The sequence below is a fragment of the Leptidea sinapis genome, chromosome 26 (genome assembly GCF_905404315.1).
Source record: "Leptidea sinapis chromosome 26, ilLepSina1.1, whole genome shotgun sequence".
In the NCBI taxonomy this organism is placed as follows: Eukaryota; Metazoa; Arthropoda; class Insecta; order Lepidoptera; family Pieridae; genus Leptidea; species Leptidea sinapis.
This window is the reverse complement of record NC_066290.1, coordinates 5,740,396-5,756,315: the sequence shown is the minus strand read 5'-3', so window position 1 is coordinate 5,756,315 and position 15,920 is coordinate 5,740,396. Positions and strand designations below refer to the sequence as shown.

General features: G+C 35.0%; 1 protein-coding gene across 3 annotated transcripts in view; it reads left to right on the top strand.

Moving 5' to 3' along the window:
- Nucleotides 1-15,920, top strand: part of LOC126972526 (probable ATP-dependent RNA helicase spindle-E) — a 63,902-nt gene that overhangs the window by 44,009 nt on the left and 3,973 nt on the right. For all 3 annotated transcript variants that reach the window (XM_050819347.1, XM_050819346.1, XM_050819345.1), the window contains 7 exons: nt 1,977-2,102; nt 6,331-6,491; nt 7,136-7,255; nt 8,719-8,841; nt 11,928-12,075; nt 13,496-13,617; nt 15,670-15,894. In XM_050819347.1, the coding sequence (XP_050675304.1) occupies nt 1,977-2,102; nt 6,331-6,491; nt 7,136-7,255; nt 8,719-8,841; nt 11,928-12,075; nt 13,496-13,617; nt 15,670-15,894 (1,025 nt within the window). The remainder of the gene's footprint in view (nt 1-1,976; nt 2,103-6,330; nt 6,492-7,135; nt 7,256-8,718; nt 8,842-11,927; nt 12,076-13,495; nt 13,618-15,669; nt 15,895-15,920) is intronic.

Below are 15,920 nucleotides of genomic sequence, written 5' to 3'. Positions count from 1 at the left end.
TTGGACTTGAATAATATCTTTCTCTCGTTTTAAACTCTGAACCTCATTTTGAACTACTTCTGCTCTCCATTATCGGACTATGATATGCCCCACGATTTGGTCTAACGTACGCTGTTTATATAACAATAAATAAAATAAAATATTTTGCTTGTTTAATTTACTGCTACCTACTTCTACAAAATAAGATCTTGGATTGAGAAAAAGACATTAGAAAACTAGGTACTTATTTTACCAGTTTTTTAAGATTATAAAAATGGAAGTACTTAGTTTAAAAGTCGACCCGAGCCTTAAATTCGGGCGTAGGTTAGGCACACTTTAGAAGTACCTACGACAATGGATTGCGCATTTGACTTCCCTCTTATAAAATTACTTATAAAGCTATGGACAACCAACTCTGGTTTGTTGCAAATAAACTGTTATTACCATTGCATCAAGTAACAAGTTTCCATTTTATCATAATATAATACTCAGAGTTGTTGACCGTAGACAGTAGTACCGTAGACGTTAGTAATTAGGTAGGCATTTATTAACTATTTGCCTATCGTTACTAGTTCCCATCCTTAAAGATTTTTGGAATTGGTGACGGTAAAGTAATAAAAATAAAAACCTAACCTAAAAACTCAAACAAAATAATCTTTTATTTCTCCATCATCCCGGTTCCAAATTAAAAATGAATAATGTCAGTAGATGCAGAAAATTATAGAGAATTAATTAGTACACGTCAGTTCTTGAGACGCTTCCATGCATTTCAAATATTTTGTAGTATGAAACTTCGTAATTGTTCTTTGCTATTTATGACTTAAGCAGTAGCTATCCTTTTCACTTGCACGATAAATTAGCATTTAATTTTCCAAGTCTTCAATGAATTTGGTAAAACATATAGGTACATTAATAATTTGAAATTATAACGAATGTTTTTTTCTCCGTTCAACTTCAGTGTTACTCAATTAGTCATAATTTTGTATAGCGGTGCCGTGTTGAACATTATTATTTCGGAAATATTTTTGGTTTTAAGTTACATTTTGGTTATTAAATTAATTCTCTTATTTTCTCTAATACTGAAGTAGTTGATTAGTATTAGTACAAAAACTTTAAAATATTAAAAAAACTGTAAATATAATATTTAGGTCTAGGTTTAGTGTAAGAAAAACTTTTATTTATTATTATGGCGGAACGACGACGTACTGCTGCTATATGGGACTATTTTGTGAGGAGTGAGAACAAAAGTGCTGTTTGCAACTTGTGCAGCAAGAGTTTGTCATTCATTCAATCAATCAATCCTAAGCCTGTTTAAGTATGAAGGAAAATTCATTGATTGATGTGACCTATTTAAATTTAACACGTCGTACCTAGTTTAGTGACCTGTCTAACACCCAGTAACTGATTCATAAATACCAAAAAAATGCATATTGTTTAATATTGTAATTAATAGTAACTAACTGCTAACATAAATAAAATGTTGTGCTAATGTTAAATTAACAAATGGTGAAATTTAACTAAGCAGTAAAATATAACGCTGTATAGTTACTTGTGAATTGTGATTTTTAACAGTGTTGTAATAATTAGCGTTTTGCGTAACATGTTATTTTTTTTCGTATAAGCATTTTAACAAGTTAAGCAATATTAACGATTAACCCCACCTCTATTCGAAACCCCGCCATTTTTAAACGCTGCAAAAGAACATAATATTCAAGTGAATTTTAATAATTGCACTATACAAAATGTCAATTACTACTAAAATAAATAATTCTTTCATTAATACTTAGTTTATTTGTATATAATCAGCAATGGATGATATAAGGTTACTACTAGGACTGGCTGTTTTAATGTTAGCAGTAAGCTAACTGTTTCAGAATCCACATTCGTGTTTTAATACCCCTCATTACACAACAGTTGCATAAATATCTATAATTCATAACATTTATATAATTTAAAACTGTAATAAAACGGTTTTTGAGTGATGTTCATATTTGCAGGTGTACTCCGTAACCCACGGAGTGGTCGCCGTAGAGCTGATGGCGGAAGGTGGTCGCATTAGCGTCAACTGCGAGCTCATCGCGAAGGGATACGCGGTCCGAAGCGAGGAAAGCTACGATTCAAAGGTGACAATTTGATACTGTAGTGTGAGTGTGTAAAAATAAAGTGATTGTTTATGGTGAAATTAAATTCAATTCAACTTTACTTGCAGGATAAGGTTATATGCTATTGTTGGGTTATTTATTTATTTATTATTTATTAAAGCACACCACATCATATACAATACAATTTTCTTAATCTAATTTTACAATTGGTAGTTTTAAAGTATACGACAATTATGGTGAACATAAAAATTACAAAAAATACTCCCTAAATACTTCTGAAAAATAGAACTAATACTATCTAAACTATAATAAAAACAAAAAAAAATAAAAAATGAAAGTACAAATTATAACTTATCAAAATAATGAAAATAATGAAAACGAAAAAAAAAACTACTTATTTGACAAATGCGATTGAGTACCAGCTAAGTGTTTAACAACACTTTCTTTAAACCTGACCAGCCCACCACCGAATATATCAAGTTCTGAATTGGTATCGTTTAACTTATTGTGCTCGCGAAGAATTCGAGCGAGAGGCGCCTGAACTCCCAGGTTGGTTTTTACAGAAGGAACTTGGAAGATTCTCTTGATTTTGAACCTTGGTAATAAATATGGGACAGCAAGGTTAATATTCTGCAAGAGGTTACTACATTGTATTTGACCGTTTAAGAGTTTGTACAAAAATATTACTCCGGCTAGAGATCTCCGATCGAACAATGAAATCATAATAAATTTCCTGAGGCGCTGATGGTACAGGTGTCTATGAGAGAATCCAGTACTAATGTATGCAAGGTGTCGTGTCATTCACATGACACCTCTTTGGATACTCTCGATGCGTTGCGAATGGATCGTATAAAGGGGATTCCATACAATACTACCATATTCGATATGACTGCGCACAAGAGCGTTATATAGAATTGTTTTCGTTTTGGAGCCGAAAAAATTCGAGTTTCGCTTTAGAAATCCTAACATTCGTGCGGATGTGGTAACTACTTTATTAACTTGTGCAATAAACGTTAGTTTGCTATCAATAGTTACCCCCAAGTCACGAATTTCCTGCACTTCTTTTAATGGTGCGCCATCGAGCTCATACACTGTAACAAGCGTTTTTTTTTTTCTAGTGTACTTAATATGAAAACATTTGCTGGCATTTAGGATCATACCATTTAATAGGCACCAATCTTTTATACCATTGAGATCACTTTAAACAAAAAAAATGCAGAAGCAGCCTCAGAGGCAGAGTTGATAACTTTATAAATTTTTAAATCATCGTCGAAGAGAGATGCTTTACAATATTTGATATGATTCCTAACGTCATTCACAAATATCAAAAAGAGCAACGGTCCTAGGTGGGATCCCTAGGGAACACCAGATCGCGCAATATATGAAGTAGATTCAGTGCCTCCTACAACTACTGACTGAAGTCTATTATGAAGATATGACTCGAACCATTTCAGTAAGTTTCCTCCAATTCCATAATTACTTAGCTTCTGAATCAATAAAGGGTGACTGACTTTATCGAAGGCATTACTAAAGTCTGTATATATCGCATCAATCTGGCGCCCATTGTCCAATTCTTGACATACTTCGGTGTCAAAAGAGATGAGGTTCGTTTGAATTAAACGGCCCTTCCTGAAACTATGTTGCTCATCGGAGATCAAACTGTCAATATTTTTGGAGATAACAGGATGAAGGACGGATTCAAAAAGCTTGGAAAACCAAGACAAAATGCATATAGGACGGTAATTTTTTACGTCGGTAATATCTCCCTTTTTACATACAGGTACAACACGAGACTTTTTCCATTCTTCAGGAAATACACCTTCTTTAAGTGATCTATTGAAGATAATAGTTAAGGGTAATGATATTGCAAACCTACATCGTTTAACAAAGAGACGAGGAATCGAGTCTGGCCCAGCTCCTTTATTAATGTCGAGTCCTTTTATTTTCTGAGATATTTCAGCTTCACTGAAGCTGATGTCCCTGACATCAGAGAATGAACACTACCAATATCGACTAGACTAGAACTGCGAACGCGACGCTGACCACAAGTGTATATAGAAGAAAATTGATATGAAAATAGATCGGCAATATCCGCCGCTGTTTGTGCTGTAACATTATCCATTTTCATACAAGAGGGAAGTGTTGAATGGCCGCCTTTTTTATTTTTAACAAAACTCCAAAAACATTTTGGATTATTTGGAATGTTTGCTTCAATATTTCGCTTGTATTTAGTATAACAATCATCATAAAGTTTATGACAACGCTTTCTAATCATGTGATACTCTAATTCATCTCTAGGATTCTTATATATTCGGAACCTCTTACGTAATTTTTCTTTTTCAGCAAGCAATTTTATTAAGGAAGAGCTGAACCATACCGGATATTTAGATCTCGTGTTGGTTGTTTTAGGAACAAATTTGTTAATGATATTGTTAATTATTTTATAGAACTCAGATACCATACTATTTACGTTATCATGGACGCATAGCCTTCGATTACAATCAATAGTTTTCAGATCATTGATAATAGATAGAAATGATATTCCAGAACTTTCAATATTTAACAATAAGCTAGGATGATTCGTATATGTCCTACTTAACACGTCAGGTGGGGCTGATACATTAATATTAGACATGTTACTCAATACTAAATCTAAAAAGCGGTCATCGCTATTACTAATGCAATTAAATTGCTTTAGGTTATTCATAGACATAAAATCAACTAAGGCAAAGCCAAGAGTATTGTTATAGTTAGAGGGAGTCATAAAAACTTCGTTTGCTTGTGACTTCCAGTTAATAAACCCTAGGTTGAAATCACCAACTATAATGACGTCATCGCTTAAGTTGAAAGCTAAGTCAATTTTGTCCAAAAATTGTGTCAACGTCCCAATTTTTACAGGTGGAGGTAGATATACCACACATATAGAAAGTTTTTTTATTGCTTGATTAATATTAACATGTAATGTGACCCATAAATCCTCGACATCTGATTCCCATGACTCAACTCTGAAACAAGAAATGTCCTTAGAGACTGCTAACATAACTCCTCCACCATCTGATTTAGTATTGCTAGAACTCGAACGATCCCTACGATAGACCGTATATCTGTTGTCAAATAATTCATTGTTTGAAATACTGGACTCAACCAAGTTTCGGTAAGAGCGATGACCTTATAATTAGAAGTTGATAAGTTCTTTAGAAAGTTTGTCGTCTTAGTTCTCAACCCTTGAGCATTTTGGTAATAAATGTTAAGCATCTTTTAAAAAAACTATAGAGAAAAACAATAAATTATTAAGCTACAATTATATACTAAGTTTACAATTTAATATACTAAATTAAGTTAAAAGATTTAAGGTTTCGTTGTTCTTAATAAGCAAGGCATGGCAGTTTTCATTTTTTCTCGTAAAAACGCGCCCATTGCGAATCCATACAAACTTATACTGCATCTGTTTTGCTTTCAAGCGGGTAGCCGCGTAAAGAGCATTGGTTAATGGAGTTAGATGTTCGGATACAAATATAGGTTTTTTAGTTCCTCCAATACCAAGATGGCGAGAGTTTAACTTATCTTGCGGATTCTTCTTGTTAAATTTGCTCACAGCAGCCAGAACGACGTCACGTTTGCGCGGGGTACCTAACTTAACTACGACGGATCGAGGTCTATTACTGTCATTTGTTAATTTAGCCACTCTTGTTACGTGTTGTACAGCATCCTGAGTGAGAGGACAGTCCACAGTCTTGGCAATCTGAATTACAGTTTCAAATACAATACAGGTTATAAGTATCAAGTGCTCTTCTACCTATTCATACAAACTTATGAAATGGGAGTACAAACTTCGTCTAATTTTTACAGATGTACACCTCAAACGAGAATTAAATTAACGTCAATTATAGAATTATACTGTCATAGGCACATAATTAATTAATTAATATTATGAGGATTTTATAAATATTTCTCTTCATTGTTCTTCGACTTAATCACAGTTTACCTACATTGAATACTAATTTCACATTACCTGGGCCAGCACTTGGCCGATTGGTAGAAATATATAATGAGGGAGAGTTTCTTTAGGATATAAAGCCATTTATTGAAGCCCCAGTTCTGTGTACATATGTTTCTATCTGTAGGTAATTTATACTATAAAGCAGTATAGATGTCTTCTGGCCTATGGTATGGCTGCTGGAATGTTTATACTGACCATATATGGTCGAGCAACTGCCTATTAATTAATAATAACATTATTACATTACAGATGAACCACGACCTCCGTGAGACGGCCCTGGAGTTTAACGTGGCTCAGAGGCGAGCATACAACAAGGAACAGACAGAGCTGGCTTACAGTCAAATCTGCGAAGTGGAAGCTCCCAGCTACAAGGATTGCACTTCCGATGCCCTTCTCAAGGGACCCACTAGGTAACTTTCTGAATTGTTTAAATGCCTTTCACTGAGGCGACTGCATCCGTCACTACATTATAAATGAGTTATCCTACTTGTAACTTAACTATTCCTTTTAGATAATTTATACGTCTAGATAGTCTCTTGCTGTTAGATAACCGATAAAATCAGGCCAGGTAAGACAGCATATAAAATCTAAGGATCACAATATCGAGAAGTAAACAATCCCTACTGGATACTGTATTTATACAAAATCTATTTTCATAAAGTGTGTTATCTGAGAGCAATCGATTTTTTATTAGGCGTCTGTGGTTTTTAAGGTCTATGATGGAATGTGACTGCTTTTGTTGACTAATTTGTTGGTAGAATAGAATAGAAATGTATTTATTTACCATGGGGAGTGACAATAACTTGTAATAACAATTGGTAAACGTCTTGAAGCTACATCCGTTTCTAAAGGGGCCTTAAGATGGGGGAGAAGATCTGAAACTCCCAGCCCATCTTTAAATCATATAACAACTTAGCCTGGTTATTGTAATATTATACAATTTTAGGTGACCTGCCTAGAACTATGCATCATTATCCTCCATATAATCTACTCTATTATAGTAAGCCTTCTTTGTCAAAGAAGTTTTAATATATTTCTTGAATGTGTCGTATAGCCCGCTGGAGACCACCTTGCACAGCATAATGTACGCGGGACGGGAGAAGCAGGTCAACGTGGAGTGGAACTCCGTCAACTCTGTGCTGCTTGACACAGAGCCCCAGCAAATGTATGAGAGGTAACTGAATAATATCATCATTTAAAACATTTTGCTACGCTGACAATTTTGTCACTTGAGAGTAGGACATATAACCGAGCTCACCGAAAATTCGTTTGTATGTAATCAAAATTAGGTACATAGTGATAAAAATATCCTGAGTGTTTACCCTTTTTTATTATTTTGTCTTTACCCAGGCTGCACCATGCATAAAATTTATTTTAAATAATAAAAAAATCAGTATGCCATCAAAAAAGCACCTATTTGACAGATATTATAATTCAGCTTATTACACTATGAATCAAATGAGTAAGACGACGTTAAAATATTGAAATGAAATGTATGGCGTAAGTAGATATTCAAACCGGCCAATTCTTAAAAAAGGTCAGGGAATCGGCCAATTCTTAAAAAAGGTCAGGGAATTATTCCCTTGAATGATTTTTTTTTATCATCCTCACAAAAAGTTACTGATGTGTAGAATTAGAATTTTTAGTAGACATGGAATAATTTTTTTATCGTCATTAAGTTGGCGACAACTGTAATTGTATTCTTCAACTCCTCTACTTTTATCTGTCATTTATACAGCCTCGATCGCTAATATAAGAACATACTTTATTGAGTCTTTGAAAAATTCTATACTCTATGGCCTAAAAATCATTAGTACCGTACTATAATGTCGTCAAAAATCCATCCACGCCACTCAAGTTTTTTGACACTTTTTTCATTCTTATACAACTGTTGCATAAAATACTTTATCTACCCATGCTTCAAATCCTCTATTAAAGATTCTGAAACAGTTAGCTTATTGCCTTATTGTGTTGTAATGTTGTACTGAATTGCATTACAACACTCCTTTGTTTTTTTTTCGATCCCTTCATGCGCAAAGTGTTTCAACAGACATCCACATTCTTATTATATAGTATGAATTAAAAAAAATATAAAATTTTCTTTTTCGCGCGTTCCACACTGCCAGAACGTCGCGCGCTGTAAAAAAAAAAGTAAGTTATTCGAATCACCGCTATTTTTCTTCGATATTTTTATTGTTTTGTACACCTTTGTTGTGTGTGATACTGCACACCGCCAGATATTTTAAACGCTGCAAAAGAACATAATATTCAAGTGAATTTTAATTATTGCACTATACAAAATGTAAATTAGTACTAAAATAAATAATTCTTTCATTAATACTTAGTTTATTTGTATATAATCAGTAATGGATGATATTAGGTTACTACTATTAGGACTACTATAGGACTGGCTGTTTTAATGTTAGCAGTAAACTGTTTCAGAATCTTTTAGAGGATTCAAATTCTGGGTGTAGATAAAGTCTTGTATGCAACTGTTGATAATTAGGTATTAAAACACTCATGTGATACTATTATCACCTAACTTTTCACCCACATTCGCGTTTTAATACTCCTTACTACACAACAGTTGCATAAATAACTAATAATGTATTGGTTAATATTGAAGTACTGTTTCAGACTGCTGGTAGCGGCGGAGGTCGGCCACAGCGAGCTGAGCGGCAAGTTGACATTAAGGCATACCACAATGATGCCCAACATCCCCGGCCTGCCCGCCATATTGTCGCTGCTCTTTTGCCCCTTGTGAGTGCCTCTTCTGTTCCACTTTTATTAATAGGAATAATGATAGATTGAGTCTAATGACTTCTGACGTAATAGGATTCGATCTTATTTTGTTTGGTACTAAGTACTAACCAGCGTACCGTCATTTGTAAGCGATCACCAGGGGCGTGCATTGGTTTTCCAGCGCGGTAGGCACTTGAAGCCTAACTAGTCGTAGTTGCGATTAATATTTAAAAATTTAGTTCGTGTTATTACGATAAATATAAGTTCACTTACCAACATTTTTCTGCCGTTCTGTCAGATTATCATGTTTTTTAGCAAGATTTGTCAATTTATTCAAGTCAGCGAAACCACAATCATTCCATACAGTCTTCGTTCTAGAAAATAAAGAGCAAGGAAAGCAGAACAATAAATTGGAATGGCATCCAGCTAGCCAAGTGTATTTTTCGTAATACTTGGTATTGAAATATCTCATAGTTTTACCTTTTTGTTGAGTTGAATTAATATTTGGCATTAGTATATTAAGACAAACAATTTTTATTTTATCTACGAACGAATATTGTGCAAAAGGATACGTTCCTTATTCTGTAAACAAATCGTATTTTCGCCATAATCGCGACACTGGAATTTCTCCATTATATTTTAATTCCTTACTAGTTACTTATTTTAAACACAAAACACACAGCAATTTCTTTTTTTTTTTATAATTCAAAGACTAAATATAATTAACAATAAACAAATCAATACAAAACAAATAACTAATGTAATTAGCTTAATAATTCACGCCCGTGATATAAAGTACACGAAAACACAACAACTAAAAAAATGGCGCTGTTATTGTTGATTGCTGAACATTTTTTTTTTAATTCCGGAAATGTCGTATTTTATATCTCACAATCATGAATCACGTAATGTGCGATGTCAAAACTCTTATGGGAGCAGATTAAGGTTGAAACTCGGACACTAAGCGTACGAGATACGTCATAATTATTACTCATAAATCTTAATGTAGGTATAATTTCTTTCGTTGGTTTAATCCGTGACAGCTGCAAATGTCAGTTCTAACTGTCATAAGCTTGTCTACCCAAGACGTGCCAAAGAAGTCAAATTTCGATAGTCATATTTAAAAACGATATACATAGTCATTGTATATTTTTTGTTGTGGTCATATAACCTTGACAAATAAATTTTGTTATAGAAATTGAATGTATTCTACTAGCCTTGAGTAAGCATTATCGGAACTGCCTACTATGGGTATTTAGTATATCGCGTAACGAAAAACTTTCTGATTGGGTGTTCTATAGATGTGTGTTCGATTATAGAATAAAAGAACTTAATTTATCTGAATTAACTTAGAATCTAGTGTAGGTTTATTATTAAGGCTCTAAATATGGTAGGTAGGTTATGCCTATTGGCATATATGGAATGCACGCCCCTGGCGATCACTGGAGCTTTGCAATCTTTCCAGGCAGGAAGTACTTGCTTTCTCTAGAGCTCATTTACACCACACTAAGTCAGGATTGAGAGATGGAATATATCGTGTGCCTGTATTTACTTTCAAAATGGAACATAGCACTAGATGGCTTATTATCGCTTGAAAATTGGGTTGTTATAATACTCGTTGTTATAATAATCATTTATATCTGCGGCGTGACACATAGCTGACCAACGTGACATCTACGCCTTTCCGCGCGAAATTCAAGCTAGATTCGTTAAAGTACATTAATTTTCATTAAAGATCATTTTATTGCAGACTAGCTGACCCGACAGACGTTGTTCTGTATATAAAATTAAATTTATTTTTTACTTCGTGAGAAAGTTAGTAAGATATAAATTCTAATGAGTTATTCATTTTAAACTTTTCTTTCAATTTGATTTCTGAACGACGGGGGACATCAAAAGAAAAACAAAATTCTTGTTTTTATTTAATTATCGAGCATTTTCATATTTATTTATCTTTTAAATTTTCTCTGGACTTCCACAAATAATTGAAGACCAAAATTAGCCAAATCGGTTCAGCCGTTCTCGAGTTTTCGCGAGGCTAACGAATAGCAATTCATTTTTATATATATAATTATATAGTTTTTTTTCGAAACTAAAAGATGTGCACTGACATAGTAGATGAGAAATACAAAACTTATCATCATGCATCACGCCGAAGAAACACCCCTGACGCTGCCGTCCGCCACTGTTGCGGAAACGCAGCTTAGTTATGGTGATTTATATTCAAAATAGGATTTTAAATCACTTATGGAACGTTAAAAACTACAACACACTCGAAATAGTGTGCCTGATATCTGAGAATAACGGGTGCAAGAAATCAGCGGGCTATTTTTTTAAATAAAAGTATGGATTACAGTGTTATATCGTACAATAAACATTTATAATGAAATGGCTTGCGGGTGTTCACTCCGTCCCGATATAATTTCACTTCCAAAAATGCTGTGACGGCGTTTCTGATATTCAAATATTTGTAGCAAATTCACTTATGTGCATATGAAGATACATTACATTATCAAGAATATGATGAGAAGCAACAGTCAAGAAGTTAGTTTCTTTGAATTTAGCTCTCAATGATTCTTTGGGACCTAGGTTATAAAGACAGAATAGACCTCTTCTGTAGCACAAATATTGTATTAATATTGGCAGCTTTGCCCCATAGCAGTATACCATGGGACATGGTATGGACTATGGAAATAAATAAAGTATACTAGTCAAGTATCTATGCCAGTCAATTGTTTAATCTTTTTAACCGCGTATGCTGCATACCTAATTCTGTTCGCCAATCCTTCAATATGGAGGTCCCATTGTAATATGTTCTTTTTGTATAAAATTTAATTACCTTTATAATAACAGTGTCACCAACTTATCTGTGAACTGATGGGCGTCGCCATCGTCGTTTTAGTGCTGCCAATTAATTCCAATGTGCACAAAAGTCGCGCACATTTATCGCTTAAAATTCAGAAGTATCGCAATAAAACACACGGAACTCTCGAAAGTAGCGGACACTGCAGTCGAATGACATTTCAAGATGGCGACCGTAGTTCCTATTTTTGCCACTTCACAGTTGGTATTACTGCACCTTGTAACGCGACCGTTTGTTGCAGCGCGGAGTTGCGGCGCTCGTCGTCGGGCAGCCGCTACGTGAGCGTGCTGTGCGGGCTGGGCAGTGCGGGCGGCGGCCGGCCCCGCTTTCCCGAGCACGACCTGCTCGTCAACATCGACGCCGACCTGTCCGTCGACGAGATCGGCCTGGTACCACTCGATATAAACTGTATTACGGGACGATCCCACCTGGGACATGGGTACCTTCAAAAAAAACGCGTACACTTTCCTTAAAGGCCGGCAATGCTCTTGTAATTTCTCTGGTGTTGCAAGAGAATGTGGGAGGCGGTGATCACTAAACACCAGGTAGCCCTTACTTACACTCGTTTGTCCTCCTTTTCCATATAAAAAGAGAATAGAAATACATATGAGATCGAATCAGAAATGTGGAGATCCGTAGGAAAACCAATGTCACAGACATAGACCAAATGATTGCAAGACTGAAATGACAGTGGGCAGGGCACAGCTGAACTGACAGTAAAGTCCTCGAATGGTACCATATAATGGAAGACGTAGTGTTGGTAGGCCCCAAACAAGATGGAACAGCAATCTAGTTAAGTCAAAAATATTAAAATATTAGCAACATTTGTATTTGAATTGTAAGTTAGGCCAGTTTCGTCAAAACTTTCAAGCTCTACAAATGAAGAAAATAGAGGATAAATATCCTCTATTTTCTTCATTATGTATAAATGTAAATACATTTTATTGTAACTGCTACAGAAAGGTAGAAATTGGCTTTAAACAACTTTTCCGTTCGCGTTTCTATAAAGTAAATACGCTTTTGACACAAATGTCTCATCAATATGAAGGCCTTTTCCGAAAAAATTAGAGTATCGTAATATAAATTATAGAACAGTAGCGTAACTCAGCGGCCTCCTTGAAATTTATACCTTTTTTAATGAAAATAAGGGACGAGACGAACAGGACGTTCAGCTAACGATAATTTATACGCCCTGCCCATTACAATGCAGTGCCGCATTCTTGAAAACCTCAAAAAACCTGAGCGACACTACAATTGCGCTCTTCAACTTGAAACATAACATGTTTAGTCTCATTTGGCCAGTAATTTCACTAGCTACGACTCCCTTCAGACCGAAACACAATAATACTTACACATTACTGCTTCACCGCAGAAATAGGCGCCGTTGTGGTACCCATAATCTAGCCGACATCCTGTGCAAGAGAGCCTCTCACTGGTACCTATATTTGTACTTACAAAAACATTGACATCAGCGACCAGTCTCTTGGCGTGCGGCATGCCACTCAATAGTTTTGTCTTCCCAAGATTGCTTAGCGGCCGTGTATAATGTTTGTATGCGTGCGTCGATTCGGGCGCTATAGTGTGAAGTTAAAGTATTGTTGTAGTAGTATATATAGTATTGCACTGAATTTTGAATGAGTTCGGTGAAATAATTAAATACTTGAAGTTTAAATTTGTTGTAATAAAATTTTGAGGCTTAAAGGTTTCGACGTAAAGTTTTTTATTTTTATAAAGAAAAACAAGTGTCTGTCACTAGTGCACACATGAGTTGCTTTGGTATCAGAGTTTGTTACTAAGGTAATGTTTCAGATCAACCATATCCGATACCTGATGGACTACACGATGTCTTGCACTATGGGAGCCAGCGATACCACTGACAATGTGGACTTCACACCCAACATCCCCAAGCTGATACGAGATGATCTCATGAAGTAAGATAAACCACAATTATTTATTTATCTGTCACACTCAGACCGTTGTAGGGTCAACTAACTATGAGGATCATCCCCAATTTATTTGGTAACTGTTAGTTTTATTATTAGTCTGTATTAATGAAAAGAGTAGTATCGATGAAAGACTATATAATATTCTTTATTTTAGGTACTCTACACTCTAGTTAGTAGTTTTGAGGTAAAAAAAACTACGTTTAAAAAAACCGACTCAAAAAACTAAAGTGTATGAAAAACTTAATAAAAATTTAATTTAATAAGAGGTGTATTAAATATCTGTATATAAAACGATTTAAAGATAGATTTTGTTTAAACTTGTAATTTTATATTTTTTTTAATAAGAAATAATTATTTTTGAAGTCAACCAATCAGATATTTTTTAAATATTTCTGCTTAAGTAAACGTACCTTAGCAGGTACTTATATATTGACTAACAAATCAATCAGAGTAGATATAGAATTATAAAAACAGAATCATTGAGAAGTTGAGAACACGACACCACAACGAATAACGAAAGCGAGCGACAGTGACAGCACAGACTAATTAATAAGACTGACAGCGAGAGACTAATATATTTTTTATCGTTTTTATTTACACAAATAAAATTTGAAAACAAAATTTTATGAACGATGCGGGATTCGAACCCACGACCTGCGGCGTTCCGTGCCGGTGCTCTACCCGCTGAGCTAACCGTTCAAAAGAGCCGTGCCGGTGCTCTGAAAACGCCGGAGGTCGTGGGTTCGAATCCCGCATTGTTCATAAAATTTTGTTTTTCAAATTTTATTTGTGTATTAATCCTAGATGTGAGGGTTATCACTTTAAAAACATAACATATCGTTTTTATTTAAAAAATAATAAATATACTATATAATATCGAATCGAATCGTGACCTATATTTATTTATCACTCATAAGTGATACTTTACATAATCAATTTGAGATGTAGGTGTTAGTAAAAAATTCGATTATTGTGATTGTATGTTGTATATGATTATATTATTATTTTTCAAGTGCAATACTATTTAAATACACCTTTTGATTTCCTAATTGTCTGTTTGATACAAATATTTGCAACTAATAGAATAAATTTAAGTAATTGTGGTGTTAGTCCAATGTTCATTGGTATTAGGGCGGGTTTCGATATTGTCCTTTACAATGTTTATTTTAATGTAATAATTAATTACATGACTTAATTTTTAATTGTAGTAAATTTATAATCTGGGGCTTTTTGATCTTAATCGAAAACTATACTGTTATTTATTAAAATAAAGCTTATTAAAGCTTCACAGAAAGACCCATGTACTTAAGTAATAAATTTAGTAAGTTATTATATATGCAGTTCGTGTTAAGTAATCAAGTATAGTACTTTGGAAATCGACAAAGGTTGCTGAAGCCTCATTGCTATTTGACAGACACAGACAAAGCAGACCATTCCATACAGTTGAGACGCAACTCTAGTCATGCGACATTTATTATAATATCCCCCCATTTCGAAAACAAAATTATGTTATTTTTACAGTTAGTCTACAGATTTTGTTTCTCGCATTCCTGAACTCTGCATTCAACTCGCGCGATATCTGTATTTATTAAGTTCATTTAAAGTTAAAACCAAAATTTATGAACGATGCGGGACTCGAATTCGCGAGCTCTCGGGTTCCGTTCGAGCGCTCTTTCCAACTGAGACGCTCGGACGGAACCCGAGCGATCGCGCTTTCGAGTCCCGCATCGTTCATAAATTTTGGTTTCACATTTGTATAATTAATCTCAGAAGTGAGGAATATCACTAAAAAAATAATAAATTGTTTATATAAAATATGCTTGTTAAAAAGTCACCATCCACTAGAGGGAGAATATTAATTCAGGGCCAATTTCTATCGTTGGTTCTATTCCTACTTTGTTAATCCATTGCATTGTAATATAATTTTATTTTATAATTTTCCTCCAAAAATCTGTCGAATAACCACTACAATTAATAATAGAGAGCTGAATGGGTAGCATTTGTTTTGTGTTATATACTCGATATAAATGTACTCAGATTGCTACTCCGACGTCGCAAGCACCGCGCCCCCGAGTGGCTGCAGAGCGCGTGGGAGTGGGAGTCCGTGCCCGCGGACGAGCTGCTGGAGATCAGCGTGCCCGCCATGCTGGAGCGGGCCGACGTGTTCCCGCTGCACGCGCCGCCGCACCTGGCGCCCGTGTGCGCCGAGCGACTGCTGCAGCTGAAGAGGGCCACCGACGAGCTCAAGGGGCTGGTCGGCAGGTACGTGTTCAAATTGAAACTCTAAC